Genomic DNA, 19,030 nt, shown 5'->3' on the forward strand with positions numbered 1-19,030 from the left:
CAAAAATCCACAAAAATTAATTTTTCAAATTTTCCCATTAAATTAATTTGTGTATATTGAATTGTTTCATTTCTGAAATCAACATAGCTTCATTGAAAAAAAATCTCCCGATAATCGAGTACAAAGCAAATAGCATCCACAAAAATCTAAGAAAATTAATTTAATGAGAAAATTCGAAAAATTAATTTTTGTGAATACCATTTGTAGGCACCTACTTGATTATCTCGAAAATGGTTCATTTTATGGAAATAATTCAAGAGGTCTTCTCTTTTAATGAAGCCATGTTGAATTCAGAAATCGAACAATTTAAAAAAAAAACACGAAGGTGTAGATTTTCAATAAGAAGATTAAACTTAAATTAATTTTTCAAATTTTCCCATTAAATTAATTTTTATAGATATTTGTGGATAGTATTTTTTTTGTACCCGGTCATCTCGAAAATGGTACATTCTATGAAAATAATTCAGGAGATCTCTTTTAATGAAGCTATGTTGAATTCAGAATTTTTTTCGAAAAAAAGCAGATTTGTACATTTTCAATGAGAAAAGGATTATCGCATCCCTATATCTATGCCATTGGATAATTTTGTCAGAAGACACCTAATTCGGAACCTTACATTTATTATGAAGATTTTTTTTTAGCCTGAACATTAGGTAGGAACTCTCAATGAAGACACTTTATACTTGAAAATATAAGCGGAAATAGAAACTATAACCTCTCATTATCTACATTTGAAATGGATTCCGGATACCTCTACATGTTCAATTTGTTATGTGTTTGACAGCATTTTTTCATCCTTCAAGAAAAACATTGAAATTCCATAATTAAAACAATGTAAACGTCAATATCACAAATTACCTACTGCAAAAATAACAGCATAATATATTATACGCTAGTTTAAACTTCGCCGATTTGGCATTCATCAGGCCTACCTTTTTTCTATTAAATCTCGACGAATTTTAGCCTCATATGCATTCAATGCCGAATTACAATGTGTGCGTCACATATATTCCCTTTCATTACCCAACTGTATTATAAATATTCGCAGACATAATTGAATTGCATAATTTGGAGACATTTACATAAATGTAAATCTTGGATCATTGAAGTACTTCTTCGTAATGATATCTGAATATATCCAATGCAAAAAACACAGTCATAACTAATAACACACACATGAAACAACTACATGCATTATAATCCGTTTTTATGATTCGATGGATATTACATCAGATATCAATGATACTTACACTTGAACTAACAATTAACCAATTAAAATCCCAGCCGTAAATCAAAAAGAAATTGGATTAACATTTAATCATTCATGTCCAGCATTTATGTCACGCCACTGCTCGGACCATTGAGAACGAGTGACACATATGTCAGAGCGCAAGCGTGCTTTGTGATTATGCGTGATTCCATGTTCGTGAAATGACTGTAAATGCCTGAGGCCAGATCCGAAATCAAATTAATCGTGGATCAGTCGACGAAAAGATAGGTGTTGTAATATACAACGCACTGGATCTCATATTAATCTCTCGTTCCGCCCTATTATCAGTATTTCCTGTAGACTTTTACATAACGAACGCAAAAGTGATTCTGACGTGATATCGCGTATTCCACTATCGTGTCAGTACAAGGATCAAGGTTTAAGCGCTACGATAATAGCATAAATCGACTTCAATTTCGTCGTTTGATACCTCCTGTGGTGCGTTTGGTTAGTTGTGTGTAGAGTGGCTGCTTGAATATTCGTGAAAATGTCCGAAATTAAAAAGTACTCGTTGGCAGAAGTCAAAACCCACAACGACAACAGATCAAGTTGGTTGGTTATCAACAACAATGTATACGACGTAACGCCATTCTTGAATGAACATCCTGGTGGTGAAGAAGTATTATTGGAACAGGCAGGCAGAGATGCAACTGATCCTTTCGAGGATGTTGGACACTCCTCAGACGCTAGAGAACTTATGGCTAAGTATAAAATTGGAGAAGTTATCGACTCAGAAAGGAAACAAGTGAAGGAAAAAATTCCCGATTGGTCATCTGGTAACGATAATGCGACATCAGAAAACACGATGAAATCTTGGCTAATTCCAATACTCCTTGCCGTAATGGCAACAATCATCTATCGTTTCTATTTCCTGTCATAATAATATAAGAATTGATATACCAATGAGGCAGCATTTATGGTTTAAATGGACTATTACAATTTATTGTATAGGTACAAATATATTTTGGTATAAATATTTCACAGATTTTTAAGTAAATTTATTGTTTTACGATAAGCGTTGACGAATTTTAAATCTCTATACATATATGTAAAATCGTGTATCATTACACACTTTGGAACATTCAAAAAATTGGTGCTTTGGTTACACATTCCTTGTTGAAGTAATCTTTCCTCTACTTCAGTCACTATATTATTTTCACTTCAGGGAAGATTTATTTGAAACGACGTAAAATAAACGTAAGAATGAATATAATACCTATAATTATTAGACCAAATTTAAATCTATTGAGAATGACAACTTATTTTATTTATATTGTTTCAAATAAGTATTCTATTTTATATAAAATTTAAGTAATAAGATATAGATAAGAATATAAGTGTTGGAGTGAAGTGAATAGTGAACATTATTAATTGTATGGAATAAAATTTCAAGGTTACTTTAATTCAGTAGGTGCAATGGAAAATAGGAATCCAGTGGTGGAGAATGCGAAGGGTTGATTATTTATTTTTTTTAGTGAGGAGAAATTTTATTGACGTGTTATTGGAAATGCATGACCCTCCACAGGAACTACTTTCTTTTTTGTGATTCTGTTATCTATGAAACTGTGTTAAATTCCTGTTCTGTTTAACCAATTGTCAAATTCTCTTGTTAAGCCCTTCAGAAAACATAAGAAATAATAAAATTAAAACACGAACTTTACATATACCTTCAACGATAGACAAAATCAGTATTTTTTAATAACCTTTCATTAAATAATGAAATTTTGCATTGACATGCAAAATTTCATGTTGATGGTAGTAACTAAATTCAAAGAAAATATCGGAAAGAACTCAGTAATCTCAGTAACAAAAAATTGATCGTTTTAAGATTCTGCTTCTTAATATAAAATAATAATTTCAAGCTTCTTGCAAAATCACATGTTGATAGCGTCAACAGAACTTTAGATACAACAAATGAAACTTTAGATAATTGAAGCAGAAAAAATGACATATTTGTAACAACAAATCATACTAGGCTGAAGTTTTTTTCATGTGAGATAATGACGAATTCCAGAAGAATTCTTTCATGATAACTCCTCATCTAGATAAACTAACCGTCAACAATAATAAATCACATCTCATATAATATTCAACAGTTCAGAGGTCCCCAAAAGATGCATCAATGCAAGCTTTTGAAAGCTCCTTAGAGCAGGTCAGTGCTTCTCTAAATTTTTTATTTAATAAAGGAACCTTACAGTAATTGTATTACATCGCATTTATCAAATTCGTTTTGTAGATTAACTGGTTAAGAATTCCGATAGTCATGAAATCAATTCGAATACAAAACTTTTTCTTATTCATTGTAAGCAAGAGTTGATTCAAGATGTGTTTTCGCATCCACCTTTATAAATGTAATATCAAGATCAGACTTCGAAATACCAATTAGCGCATCCACCAAATCCACGCAAACAATGAAATGTGTAGAATCAAGGTTGATTTTGTAAGTATTTGGGATTACAAGATGGTTATTTTTTGTTTATCAATAATATGTTACAAATACAAACTCGTAAGTTATTGAATTTTGATCAATCAATAATTGGCTGTTGAAACTTATGTAGGCAATCCAAGATACAGTATACGAATCTATCATTTCAGTCTGTAATTTTTTAATTTTTAGCCTGGAATGGTTCTTATGAAAGGATCCCACTTGTTGATGTTGAATCCATACTCAAATTCGATTCTGGCCGTCCGTGTACACGAAACTTTCGAAAGGCATGACCTGAAAACTTAAATTTTGCTGGGTAGGTCCTGATCTGAAGTGTCGTGGTTAAGTTTGTTAACAGGGGTTCCGTAGATATGGCTGCATTTTCCATCGAGGTTAAAAATGCATTCGGAAGTAGAATGAAAATTTCAAGACTCATTCAAATTGTCATGTTGATCGCGTAACCAGAAACATAGAAAATTCAAAGTGAATAGCTGAAAAAACTACCCAATATTTTTTTGACCAAGCAACCGATTAAGTTTAGATTTTAGGTATTGATATGAAATAACAATTTTAACTTTTATGTACACTTCGAAGCTGACCTCATTATAAGAACAAAAAAATCAGTTAATTGCTCTTAAACCGCTAGAGATAGGGACAAGGAAGTCAATAAATAAATAATCAGAAGGCAACAGCAAACATACTCCACCAAATTGTATAATTCTTTTTTTGTTGCGTTCATTACGATCATGAGAAGGTTTTAATTACAAAATATCGTCGTATAAATCGAACGGAAAAGAAAAAAAGCTTTCTCCTTTCCTCCGATCGAGCGAACAATCATAGAGTATAATTTGACACTTGGAGGGATGTATTTTAGGTTGCCTATCAGAACGAGCTCTCAAAAACCCCTAAAATCACGCCAGTGCTCACCTCATTTCCAAAAAATCAATGAAACGGCACAAATGACATCCTGTTAGATTGAGAACATGTCAAACGTCTTAATCGAGTTGTTTTGGAATTATCATTTATTCCAATTAGTCTGATAGACACCAGTTTAATTCATTTAGTCTACTTTGAGACAGTGAGAGTTACGTCCAAATGAAATTTACGACCAGGGTAGCGTCTTAATCGACACTAATCGGTGTTAAATCTAATCTTGTTCAAAAGTGGAGCGCATCCAATTGCAGTTTCATGATGCACTTGCAGCGATGGAAAATGTGAGAAACGACTGCAATTATTTTCGTTTAAAGGACCTATGCACCGTCAAAAGTAAAAATCTGTGTCAAAGAAAACTGTAAGATTAACGTATAGAAAATGTGAACCAGTGAAATTTTATTTTATGTGATTAATATTTTTTTTTATCAAGGATATGGAACGTTATTTGAATACATTCTCAAGGTTCAGTTTTGGATAATTAATACCAAAAAAAATTGAAAACTATTCATGAAATTTTATGTGATTAATCCTTTTTGTGTAATTTTTTTTCTGTAATTTATTTTTTTTTTCTTTTTCTCTCCAGATAATCTTTATCATATTTCGCTCTTCAAGCACTTTTACCTTGTTCTCTTCTTTAAAAAAATATATTTTTCTGTGAGTTTATAGCCATTGCCCAAACTTTAATCTATGTTTAATAAAAAATAATGATGATAATAATTATGTGATTAATCGTTTTATGTGATTAATCATTATGTGATTAATCGTTTTATGTGATTAATGATTTTTTTATCGAGGATATGAACCGTTATTTGAATACATTCTCAAGGTTCAGTTTTGGATAATTATACCAAAAAAAATTGAGAACTATTCATGAAATAAATAGGCAATAAATGAAGAAATAGATATAACAAAAATTTAACTATAAAACATAAAATTGTGAACTTTCCTTCGAAAATGGTATTGAATACATAATCTTCAACCTGTGTTGATTTTCAATTTTTTGTACTAGCCGGGTGCTAAATAAATTTTATTATTATTATATCAACCTTGAAGTTGGAACAAGGGCTCAAAAAAAAAAAACTACAAATTTTAAAAGAATTGAATTATTTATTATTCCTTTTTTTATTACAGAATAAATTAACTCATATTAAAACTCTATGTAAATTTTATATCATTATTTCTCATATTTTCTTTCAATGCAAAATATCTCGATACTTTCAGAAATAAAAATTAAATTTTAATTTCACCAAAGGTACTAAATTTCAAACGAATTTTTTTAATTTCACACATTCCAAAACATAAATTGGGAAATTTTCATGAGAGTTAGGTTTAATATTGTAAATAATATATAAATGAATATCACAGTGGTGCGTTTGAAGCCAATTATATTTCTAAAAATTTATTTTTCATTGAATTCCTTCATTTTGAGCCTTCAGATCCCAAAATAGGAGGATCAAATACACTCCAATGCTCTTCTATTTGTTAAATACCTTTCCTATAATTAAGATTCGTCTTCCTTTTCATTCGTTATTCATTTCTCGACACGAAACTCGTTTCAATTCATTTTTCAAACAACAACAAACGTAGCGTCCCTGAATCTAAATACCTCGATCCAGATGTTCCAAAATTTTGACACGCATTTTTTAATGCTTGGTACTAACCAGAAAAAAAGTGGTATGGCATTGGGCCTGCCTTCTGTGTACCAAGCTCAAGACTTATTGGGCGTAATGTTATCACTATTCATTTTCAACAATTCCTTTCTTCATATTACAGATAATTATTCCTATTAGAAAGCAACTTTGTTGCATAAGATTCAATTAATTGCATTTCTCTATAACTTATTTATGCAATTCACATATTCTACGTTATCGATCATCATCAGACGTATCTAAAAAAGAAGATATGTGACATAAGATAACAGTTCAGTGGAATAATGAACATGTTTCTGTATTTCCTTAAAAGGAAACGCTGTCACTGATTGAAAGTATCAATCGATAAAATAAAAGTGAGAATGGCGAATACACTTCGAAAAAATGAAATAGAAGATAAAACTACGAGTAAAGGGTGATTTTTTAGAGCTATAGAACTTTAAATTACAATAAAACAACGATGGATTATTCGATTGACATGAATTTTATTTATCCTCAAGATAATCTTGTGGCATTACATTTTAAATATGATTTCTGGCATATGACCGCCACGGCTAGCTCGGATGTAGTCCAATCTGGACGTCCAATTTTCGATGACTTTTTACAACATTTGTGGCCGTATATCGGCAATAACACGGCGAATGTTGTCTTCCAAATGGTCAAGGGTTTGTGGCTTATCCGCATAGACCAATGACTTTACATAGCTCCACAGAAAGTAGTCTAGCGGTGTTAAATCAAAAGATCTTGGAGGCCAATTCACAGGTCCAAAACGTGAAATTAGGCGGTCACCAAACGTGTCTTTCAATAAATCGATTGTGGCACGACCTGTGTGACATGTTGCGCCGTCTTGTTGGAACCACAGCTCCTGGACATCATGGTTGTTCAATTCAGGAATGAAAAAGTTAGTAATCATGGCTCTATACCGATCACCATTGACTGTAACGTTCTGGCCATCATCGTTTTTGAAAAGTACGGACCAATGATTCCACCAGCCCATAAAGCGCACCAAACAGTTTTTCTGGATGTAACGGTGTTTCGACATACACTTGAGGATTAGCTTCACTCCAAATGCGGCAGTTTTGTTCTGATGGACGATTTTGTTGACGATAAAATGGACGTAGTGCGTGATACGTATTCCGCACAGAACCATTAGTTTCGAAATGAAATTGCACTATTTGCAAGGTTGTTCAGGTCTATTCATGATGAATTGACAAACCAAACTGAGAATGAATCACTTGACAGCTGTTGAATCGGTCGCCATCTTGAACAGTAATGCCAACTTAAAGTTATATACCTCGAAAAAAAACACCCTTTATTTATGGGAATGATTTTTCATGAAAATAATTGTTCTATCCAATGCCAGTTAGTTATCCAGTAGTTATTGCACTAAAATCTGGACCACCCTGTATATACAATTAAATATAATTACCTCGTCTACATTCCCCACCTACAATTCTATGGTTCGATGAAATTTTGAGGGAAGAAAAAGACTTCAATAGGTCAATGATATGTAAAATACACCATTTATTACAAATATGTCTTCGCGTATAATGCCATAAAATATTTCAACAAATTAAATGAATTTATGAGACTAGAAGCGTCTCGATATCTTCAAAGAACTAGGATATCGTTTTACTTGTGATTATTACAAGTTTTTGCCGATATTACAACTTTTTAGCGATTCCTAGTTAGATAGGCTCAATTCATTACCGAAGAGAAGAGACATGGAATATCAAATTGAGTCAGTAACTGTACTGAAGGAAAAATATATAGAATCTTGAATTCCTTTCATATCGTTCAACTTGACTGATACAACTTTTCTATTTTGGTTGTTAATTGCTTGTCCTTACCGTTTGTTTACATCTTTTGAATCCAGTAATGGAAGTTTTTTTCATTTTCTGTTCGATGAACTTTATACTTGTGTATTCTTTTTTTGTAGCTGATGAAGAGTCAATAATTTTTCATGATAATAATGAAAAAATTGATGAATCTACATCTATTTGAAGAGAAAATTTAAATTATGTACTTATTTATATACAGCGTGGTCCAGATTTAGTGCGATAACTTTGGCATCGGATAGAAGAACCATTTTCATGAAAAAAATTCCCATGAACTCATATCCTAACAAGCTTTGTTTTCGAGATACAGGGTGTTGAATTTTGAAAAAAAAAACAGTTTCACCTATAACTTTAGTATTATTACCTACATACATTGTTTTAATTTTTAGTCATTGAAGTCTTGATAATGTAATATTTCGAATAAGGTAAGTGTCTCCTTCCAAAATTATCCAGTGGCGTAGGTATATGAGAGCGATGATCCTTTCCTTATTGAAAATCTACACCACTGTCTTTTTTTCGAAAATTTCAATTATTTCATTTCTGAAATCAAAAGAGCTTCATTAAAAACAAAAGGTCTCTTGAATTTTTTCATAGAATGTACCTTTTTCGAGATAATCGAGTACAAAGCACAAAATCTACAAAAATCTGCAAAAATTAATTTTTCAAATTTTCCCATAAGTGATAAATGAAATTACGAAAATTGGCATAGTGTATAATCACGATTCCAGATAGAATTTAATTGAACATTTCACAAAGAAAATTCATCAAACACTCAAACAAAAAAATATATTCACAAATTTTTTTTTATTGTTTGAGTGTCTTTCAGGTAATTAAATGCCATTTGAAAGCTTTGTAATACACTACATCAATTTTTGTTTCATTTATCACTAATGAGAAAATTTGATAAACCAATTTTTCTAGATTTTTGTGTCAAGTATTTGCTTTGTACTCGATTATCTCGAAAATGGTACATTCTATGAAAATAATTCAAGAAACCTTTTTTAAGTAGCTTTGTAGATTTCAGAAATGAAATAATTTTGTCGAAAAAATACAATAGTATACATTTTCAATAAAAACTATATCTACGCCTCTGGACAAGTTTGGCTGGGGACACTTATCTAATTCGAAACATTATATTATAAGGACTTCAATACCTACAAATTTAAATAATGAATATGATAAATCTAGAGTTATAAGTGAAAAACTGATTTTTCTTTCAAACTTTGATACCCTAGCTGTTATATTATCCTAAATAGTTCAGAATTTATGCAAATAATTGAAAAAATATTCAGGTAATACCTGTATCTCCGAAGGTATTCGAGATAGAATAAAATAGAAAGAAGTTCTTATCTTATCTAGAACTATGATTTCATAAACTTATGACCTCGACTTTTGAATCACCCTGTGTGTTTGGAAGAATTTTCAATTCAACACCAATAACCTCAGAAAAATTTCTCAGATTTTGAAGAAATTCTAAATCCATTCCATTCTTAAATCAGTTAATTCAAATATTCAACTAAACAACTGTTCCACGAGGAAAAAATAAAAAGTTTTTGAAAGCCAAGCAGCGTTGGACAGGTACAGTATATGGATAGGTGATCCCTCTATTATTCAGAATGGTGACTTGCGATAATTTTCGATTTCAAACAGTCTACATTATGTAATTACTCGGTCTAGAAATCAGAATTCAATTATGATAATTGAAATATACTGTGAACTTGACACAATGAACTCCTGTATTTCAATATCCTGTAATTATGTGTGTTCCCAAATTGTTTTTCATGGGAGCAATGAATGAATACATTATAACTGAACGCAAATTTAGTATTTTCTCGAATGAGTGATTTGAAAGAAAATGTTTAATTATACAGGATGTTTACACATTGAAGCCAAATATTTAGAGGGGGTTATTCAAGAAGAGCTAAATGTAAATTTTTATGCATAAAATTTTGCATAATTTTTATTCAAAAATATTCCTATTTTGTACATTGTTGCATGCTTATTCCAGGGGAACGGAAATATGATTGAGATTTGAAATTAAATAGATACTGGAAAAATCAGTTTCATGATTTCAGAGTTATATCCATGAGAAATTCGGTTTTTTTTTATTATTAAAAAAAATACCCATCTGATTGAACTGCCATTTAGAAAGTTGTTGTTAGAAACAGTAAAACGAATTTTCATGCAAGACTTCTTGAGGATTGTAGGTTTCATTAGGAAATTAAAATAATTATTTTTTCAATTTTGTTATACAGGGTTGTTGGTGGATAAATGCAACAAAATCCAGGAGCTCATAAATAATAATGACGGTTCGCTATATAACTTTTTTTCGCAAATTCTTCTCATTTCGATATAGGGGGTGTTTTTCTTGAAAACTAACTATTTATTTATTGCTCTGAAACCTGTCCAGATATTCAAATGAAATTTGGTGGGTTTCAAGAAGAAGTAATTGCAAATTTATTAATATGCAATCAATTGATTCATGTTCATTATTGGCACGCATGCGGGTAATGATCTCTTTTTCGGAAGAAAAAATGGAAAGCCACTGAAATATTTCAAGCCGAAAATCATTTTTGATTCACCCGTTAATTTTTAACAAAAAACCTCTCACGCCTACTTTTGTCTTTTTCATGCAAAAAAGCATCTCAACAAGTATTTCTCACTGCTGCAATAAATCAACTATTATTTTAGATAGTTTTTGATATATGTAATGTATTATACTTAAAATGTTGTTTATTTGCATAAAAACGGCACACGAAAAAAAGTTATTTTTCATAACAAATTGAACAATTCAAAAATGATTTTTAGTTTGGAATACCTCAGTGCCCCACCATATTTTTTCTTTCAAGGAATAAATAATAAGAAAGAGTCGGTCGACTGATTCCTTGTAAAAAAATAGGGTGGGTTTTTCATATAAATATTTTTTTTGTGTCTCCCCATGCTTAGTTAGAGCCCCCTTAAGATGGCGCCCGAAATTTAGGTTTTTGATTTGTGAAAAGTTTATAATTGTTTTTCTTCACATCTATTTTATATTTGTACCAGTTCTCAATGAAAATATCATTTTAACATCAGCTTATTGGATAAATTTAAGGTCGAAAATGATTCCAGCCTGCACAACTCAGGCGTGTTATTGTATATAGATCATTTTCTATTTCAAAAAACCGTGAATTTTAGCAAGAAATCACAAGAGACTTTATTTTTAAGAATGAATCAGTCTATCCAAAATTAATTTTCTTATTATAAAATATGAATATAGAAAAAGTTATTGCGAAACAAGTTTGAGGGGTGGCTTTTTCTACCCCTTGGAATCATAAGGGAACACCACCAAAAATTATTTCAGATGCCTTCTCGCCCGCATAATATGTCAGTTCAATTTAATTTTTGTGAATTCTTTGGTTTTAACTGAAAACTGCTTTTCGGCCGCCATATTTAGGGGACTGTAACTAAGCAGAGGGGGCTCAAAAAAAAGTTTATATGAAAGACCCATCCTATTTTTTGACAAGAAATCACCCCCTGAACTATTCATATACACCCTGTATAGAACAACAATTCTAAACGTGCGAAATATTTTGGTAGTAGAGTCGTCAGAACCACAGAAATTTCAAGCAGAACATGAAATTAGGAAAGCCCTGACACTCAGAGTAATAAACATAGATAGAGGGAGCATATGTCATTTTCAGTAAGCAAATTTTGACAAGAAGCGCGCGGAAACGAAAACATATCTGTGATACGATATTTCACTCTTCTCCTTAAAGAACTTAAGTCCCATATTAACTCAAAATATATTGAAATAAATACCTTAATATATCAGAAATTTAGAAAACAAACTTCAAGCTCTCCAAACGACGAGAAACAACCGATGACACTAAGAGAGCAAAAGTTGCCAAACCTTGAATTTCAGCAGGTAGATACAGAAAAAAATAGATATTCTGCTTATTATAAATTCGACAATTAGGAAAAATATAGGATTTCAAATTTTCAAATTTGAATATTTAATCGCGAATCACTCAAGTAAATATATTTCATTGAATGTAATATACATTCATAACGATTGCTTATACTTCCTGTATCTATGTTTATTATTGTATGCCCTGACATAAAGTAAGAAGCTTTTAAGCGCCTGTTTATTCATGTGTCAATTGCACCCTTGGAGACTACATTGTATACGTAAATACTGTTCTGCGGTCTCCAAAGCCTAATTTGTGCATTATTCAATGAGCTTTCAAAAGCTCTTTTCATAGTTTCATACAAACTGAAATATTCTGCGATAAAAAGTAAACAATAAACCATAGAATAAAATCGACAATTCTTCTTTTTCCTTCGGAAATCCAAGCCTAAGACAAACAAGCATCATCAGTAAAAGCCGACAGAGGCGTCGTTTTAATTGAGTCATCAAAGCAAAGCAGACACATCTAATACCCTGCAATTACCTCTTCGCCGTCCAATTTTAACCATCATCACGGGCAAATGGAAGGAGTAACTGCCCCACAAACATCTCTACTCACCTACTTTAAGCCCTTACAGCCGTCGCCTCCTCAACTACGTATATAAATCATACTTAAGACCCATCTCATCTTAAATCTTGAGATGACGCGAATCAGTCTGGTCCTTCTAGTGTTCACGCTTCTCGCGAATCTAGTGCGCCCCGATGACTACGTCGAGGAGCTGAAACACCGTTGCAACTTCACCAGGAAGGCCTACGCCTGCACCAAGTACAGGCTGTTCGAATTGATGGACCATGAGGGCTTGTTGCCGGAGAATACTCCGAAATCTTTTGGTGGTTTGGTTAGATTGGTGAAGATTGAGAGGCAGAATTACGATGTGGGGCTGTTTGGGGAGGCCAGGTATTATGGGGGTGATTCTGAGCTGATGAAGATCATCAAGTATGTCCAGAGGAAGGCTGTGAAGTTTTTGGAGGGTCAGGCTATGTCTTTTGCGTTGCCTGATGGGGCTAGGGTTGTTGATGTTGAGGATAATGAAGTGGGTGAGTGGAGCTTATAATCTTATTTTTCTTTTTCATTTATTTTTTAAAGATCTTGAATAAGTTTCGAGGAAACTTTAAAATTTCGAAGTTTCAATAAAAATCTAGAAAATAAACCATTATCCTTCTATTTAAATTAATTTGAAAGCAACATCTTTATGTCGATCTCATGAATATTTTGAGATTTTGTACTATAGTTTCTGTCCCTTGTTGCTTCAAAAAAGTCAGTTGGAATCTTATTGAAAGTATCCAGATTTATAAATATGTAAAGATCTCGAATAAATTTAGAGGGACTTAAAAATTTAAATAACAATTTGAATAAAAATCAAGGAAATAAATCATTTCTTTTGAATTAAATTAGAGAAAGTTTTTTATGTTGTTCGCATGAATATTTTTTGGTTTATACTTTATTTTCCCCTCTTGCTTAAAACATATCCATTTGTACTCAAATTTAGAGTATCCAGATTTCTAGAAATGTTTCGAAAATTTCTGTAATGTTGCAGTTTTTGAGCTGAGATTTTTCGTGTAAAGAACTATGTCAAGCTTCGTGCAGAATTTTGTGTTGAGAACTCCATTGGAACCGAAGAAAATTTTAGTATAATATCCAAAAAAATGAGGAGATCACTACCGTTTTTAAACACTCGAAATTCATACGCCAATCACACAAAATGAACCCGCGAGTATTTTACTGAATTATGTAATTCTACACATTCCAAAACGTAAACTGTTGATATTTCAGCGGAAGTAAAATTTTTGTTTTCTTTGAACGACTACAAAATTCTACCTATTAATGCAAACAAAAATTAAAGAAGAGAAGAGTAAAGTTTTCGAAAATGAATTAGCCACAATATAAAATGTCCATATTTCAGAGTAATGAACATAAGTAGAGGTAGCAGATGTCATTTTCAGAAAGCAAATTTTGTCCCCAACATGAACTATCAAATTTGACATGAAGCGCGCGGAAATGAAAACATATCAGTGATACGATATTTCACTCAATTCGCGAGTTTCTTCACAAAGAACGCACTTCTTATATCCCAAAGTGAATTAACGTTTCATATTAACTCAAAATATATTGAAAAAAATACCTAAAAATAACAGAAATTCAGATAACAAACTTCAAGCGCAGCAAACGACGTGAAACAAACCACTAGGAGGGCAAAAGTTGCCAAACCTTGGATTTCAGCAGGTAGATACAGAAAATAATAAATATTCTACTCATTATAAATTCGAGAATAAGGAAAAATATCAGATTCAAAATAATCAAATTTGCATATTCAATCGGAAATCACTCAAATAAATATATTGCATTCAATATAATATAGATTCATAAAGATATAGTAAAAATGTGGATTTGAAAATATATCACAATCCGACAACGTAATCTAACCATGTTGGGGACATGTAAAAATTGCATATAATACCTTTTATCTATGTTTGTTATTCCATGGCACATATCAATTCAAAATTGAAGAGAATAGTGATGAACTTTGGTATTGAACGCAAAAATATCTTTAACTTCAAAAAAGATTTGTTATTCTATGAGGCTATGAAAAGGACTAAAATTGATTGTTTGATACTTCATTCAGCGTTCAGATGAGTTTAACTTTGGGCTTAAGAAAATAATAAAACTATTTTCAACGAGTTAGGTGTAGGTATCTCATTGAAGAGGCATGAACTTATTACATATCTGGATCTCATCACCTTAATACCAAAGCTAAACATATGAATTAATCCCTAACATTTATGCCAAGTACCTACCTACTTATGCAAATTACACCCTGGAAAATATATCAATCTAGTCGCTTCTGAGAAAATGCCATCCGGGCTTTGTGCAGTTTTAATGATTTTTTAATGGAATGCTGCGGCTCTAAGAGCTTTTATGAGGTGCATTATTTCTTGCCATTTCGAAGGAATTAAGGTGAACTGATGGAATTGAGTGAGCCATTTGATGGAATACTTGTGGGAAAATGAATATGTTGTTTAGTGACAATGAACAATGACAATGAAGTGCCGTTTATAGAAAAAATAATTAACTCATGTGAATTTATATCGGATTTTATCTCAGAGTGATAAACATAGATATAGGAAGTATATGTCATTTTCAATAAGCAAATTTTGTCCCCAACATGAACGATCAAAATTGACATGAAGCGCGCGGAAATAAAAACATATCAGTGATACGATATTTCATTCAATTCGCGAGTTTCTCCACAAAGAACGCTTTTCCTATGTCTCATAGTGAATCAACGTTTTATATTAACACAAAATATATTGAAATAAATACCTAAATATATCATAAATTCAGAAAACAAACTTCAAGCGCGTAAAATAACCGATGACACTAGGAGAGCAAAAGTTACCAAACCTTGGATTTCAGCAGGCAGATACAGAAAATAATAAATATTCTGCTTATCGTAAATTCGACAATTAGGAAAAATATCGAATTCCAAATATTCAAATTTGCATTTTCAATCGGGAATCACTCAAATAAATATATTATTTCATTCAATGTGATAGACATTCATTACGATAAAGTAAAATTGTGGATTTGAAAATTTATCAGTAAAATTTGCGTATGCTTCCTCTATCTATGTTTATTACTCTATGGATTTCATAAAAATATTCGCGATTAATTTGAATTTTATCTTTTTTAATATTAAATCGTTAAAAAAATTTTTTTCTGGTATTCACAATATAGGTTTTGAAATTGGTGAATCCATTAATTGAATGAAAACACGAATTAAAATTTTAATAATTCACAACTCCCAAATTATTTCAACAAAACCTGTTTGCTATCAAGCATCGAACCTTTCAAACAGAGATTTCAATACATTGATTTTAAAGGTTAGGTTAGGTAAGGTTGAAAATTTGGAATCAATTAAAAATTAATTTTTCCAATACTCTTTTACAAATGAACATGGAATTGGAAACATGTATTTCAATGCAGAAAAAACATCTTTCTCTCAATGTCTCAACCATAACAGTTTCAAAGCAATGATTTTTTGAAAATTCTATTCGCGTTCCAGAATTGACAACATACTTTTCAAATCTCACAGCAAAATATTCAATTTGTATTTTCTTTTCAAACGGTTTCTGGTATTCTGAGACAACAAAATAAAAATCAATAAAAGTGTGAAGTTTCAAGACGATTTGATAGCTATACTATATTTTGGTGTTTTTAAAATTCAATTGTTTATCATATTTCTCTATAATTTAGTGCATTTATTGATTTTTTTGGAAACTAATACTATACCTTCACTACAAATTGCGCTAATTAAATAAAATAATCAAGGACCATAAATTCTGATGGTCAATTATAGATAGTTGAAATGAAAACCAATTTCGAAGACAAACTCATTACTGACATCATGTAATTTATTATTATGTACTTGATAGCTTATTGATCAATGGATTTATACATATAGTGGACTTCTAGAAACTGCAAGAAATAACCAGATTTTCGTGCGTAACGTTGATCTGCTCTGCGTTGACTTTGTATGTTTCTGCCTTAAACTAGGCAATTTGAAATCACCAAAAAGCATCACTTTTTCTCATTCCAGCAGGAGATGAAGCCAGAAGAAAAAAAGGCGAAGGAGGCAAGAAGAAAGAGATGTTAATACCGCTCATCATGCTGTTCAAACTATTCAAAATCAAAGTGCTGGTCTCACTTGTCCTCCTATCAGTCCTCTTCATCAAGAAAACCATCCTACTGACAGCTATGTTCCTACCATCTGTGATCCAGTCGATCAAGAACCACTGCAAAACGTCCTATCATGTTGTACCTCACCACATTGAAGATGAACACCACGAGCATGACATCTCTGGAGCTGGCTGGGGATACTCTGGGTATGGCTATGGGAATGAGTATGAGAGGCGTAGAATACAGCGTGCACAATATAGACCCAGCTTATACAAAGGACGATAGCTTTAGTGATTTTAGTTCGAAAGGATCTTGTAAAATATACGTTTGGGGAAAGTTTTGTGGTTGATGTATTGGGCGAAAAGAGTTTAAAAGTTTAAAGAGTGAATCTTTGACTTGTACATAATATGTCTTTACACCTGGATATTTATATACAGGTGGCCCACATATAACAGTTCAGCCTGAACAGGTCTATTTCAATTTAGGGAGGAACATCTTATTCTTAGCTTTACGATCATACCCTTAAGCGAGGTAGCAATCCCTTCAAGAAGCTTAAAAGACAATGGGGATCGAAATTTTGAATACCCTAAAAAAATGTCTGTTAGGCTTCCGGTGTTAAAATACTCTTTGGCATTGAGTGGTCAAATTTTGATTAATCCAGATATAATATAAAGATTGTTTTTCCAAACACCAACCAAGGTTCATGAATGGAAGGAGAAAAAATGAGACTTCCTCTAAAATATTACACAATAAATTACTAACTCTCTGAATAAAGAGAATGGGAATGTTGAAGACAAATACCTATTGAATGATATTCAATTCAGCTTTGTCTGCTTGAATTATCACATTATATGATCAACAGCTTGTACAAGTCAAAGACTTATTTTTTATATAAATCACGCGTTTGGGTTATTTAAAATGGTATGGAAGGTTATGTATGTTCCAATGGTGTTTGAGATGAATAGGTGAAGGAATATTTTAGGGAGAGGAAGCCTAGGATATAGAGAAATAGTAAATATTGTATAATTTATAGTCAATATTAGTAAATTCTACTTGAAACCAAGTTTATCCAGAAAAGCAAGTTGAACCATGTTCAGATTAAATTTTTTTCTATGGAAGAAATTTTTTTACAAGACTCTGAAAAAATTTCAACCGTTATTTCACAAAAAAGTACATTAAATAAAATTTGAGGGTGTAAATAATAGAATGATTTGTAAATACAGTTCACCAGAAACACTTTGTAGACAACACCTTCACACGAAAAATATTTACAGGAAGGAAGAATACGAGGAAGAACCATATAGAAGAAGCAGAAGAAAAGCTGATTTCCTGAAAACTGATGAATTGAGTTTGAATCTCAGTCATTATATAGCGTCCCTATGGAAAAAGATAAGAGAGTTTTTCGTCGATTTAGGTTTATAGTGATCATAGAACTGATGAGTACCTACTAGAAGAATAAACTGGAATAGTTCACTACTAGTAAACTTGAACTGAAAATTCTTAAGACACCGCAAATACAAGATATTTATTTAGAATTGTTAAGAGTGAAAATCTTCGAATTGAAACATGCAATTTTTAAAATGAAATTCTAGAATATTCATTTTAGTTTATTAATGAATAATAACAAGTTTTATTCCTATAATTGCAGTATTGAAATATTGGGATTGAACATTTGAAGAATTTTTTGTATGAAATAATGTGTTCAGATTTTTTTTATAATTAGTTCTAAGTAGTAACTAGTTAGTTGAATTATAGACTAAATATCAATATTTCCTTGTGGATTTTGTATCCCATGTGATATCTTACTAGAAGTTTTTTTTATAAATTTATTAAAAATTAATTTATTGAATGGCCAATTAAGCTGTAAAATAACCACAGGAAAGTATTGATTTTTTAATTAGTGAATGTATGTAAATATTTTTCAATGTAGACATTAGAGAATTAGTTTGTAGGTGAATGAAGGAATTTAAACAGAATTATACGCGGATATAAGAAAAATAAAAACTTATTCTTTCAGGTATTAGGAGGTTACTACCGTCAGTTTTCAGAAATGTTATCCTTGTTATTATGACAAGAAATATTTTCGACATATGCAGTGTGATAGTTAAACGGACATTCGAAAGTCTTGAAAAGATGGAAAATTATTATTATAAAGGCCTGAACATAATGTGATGCATGACAAGTATTTATTTATTTATATTTTATATTTATTTATGTATTTATTAAATCTTATATCAACGTATGAGTTCCTTTTTTTTCAATATTAAACCTTCACAGGAAATAATTTTTCT

General features: G+C 31.4%; 2 protein-coding genes across 2 annotated transcripts; both read left to right on the top strand.

Annotated features, from left to right (window-relative positions):
- The first annotated feature begins 1,352 nt into the window (after positions 1–1,352).
- Positions 1,353–2,955, top strand: LOC123680258 (cytochrome b5-like). Its single transcript, XM_045618059.1, has one exon. The coding sequence runs from the start codon at positions 1,758–1,760 to the stop codon at positions 2,148–2,150; it is 393 nt and encodes a 130-aa protein (XP_045474015.1). The 5' UTR covers positions 1,353–1,757; the 3' UTR covers positions 2,151–2,955.
- A 9,564-nt stretch (positions 2,956–12,519) lies between these two features.
- LOC123680163 lies at positions 12,520–18,227 on the top strand. The gene is made up of 3 exons (XM_045617930.1): positions 12,520–13,099; positions 16,660–16,945; positions 18,014–18,227. The coding sequence occupies exons 1-3, from the start codon at positions 12,703–12,705 to the stop codon at positions 18,159–18,161; spliced, it is 831 nt and encodes a 276-aa protein (XP_045473886.1). The 5' UTR covers positions 12,520–12,702; the 3' UTR covers positions 18,162–18,227.
- Positions 18,228–19,030: the final 803 nt, after the last annotated feature.

The sequence above is a fragment of the Harmonia axyridis genome, chromosome 5 (genome assembly GCF_914767665.1).
Source record: "Harmonia axyridis chromosome 5, icHarAxyr1.1, whole genome shotgun sequence".
Taxonomy (NCBI): Eukaryota; Metazoa; Arthropoda; class Insecta; order Coleoptera; family Coccinellidae; genus Harmonia; species Harmonia axyridis.

Bases quoted from the DNA above. Each gene is read 5' to 3' on its own strand.
- LOC123680258 (XM_045618059.1), top strand. From the start codon at position 1,758: ATGTCCGAAATTAAAAAGTACTCGTTGGCAGAAGTCAAAACCCACAAC.
- LOC123680163 (XM_045617930.1), top strand. From the start codon at position 12,703: ATGACGCGAATCAGTCTGGTCCTTCTAGTGTTCACGCTTCTCGCGAAT. The intron at 13,100-16,659 runs GTGAGTGGAGCT...TTCTCATTCCAG, and splicing joins TGTTGAGGATAATGAAGTGG to CAGGAGATGAAGCCAGAAGA. The intron at 16,946-18,013 runs GTATGGCTATGG...AAATATTTACAG, and splicing joins GCTGGCTGGGGATACTCTGG to GAAGGAAGAATACGAGGAAG.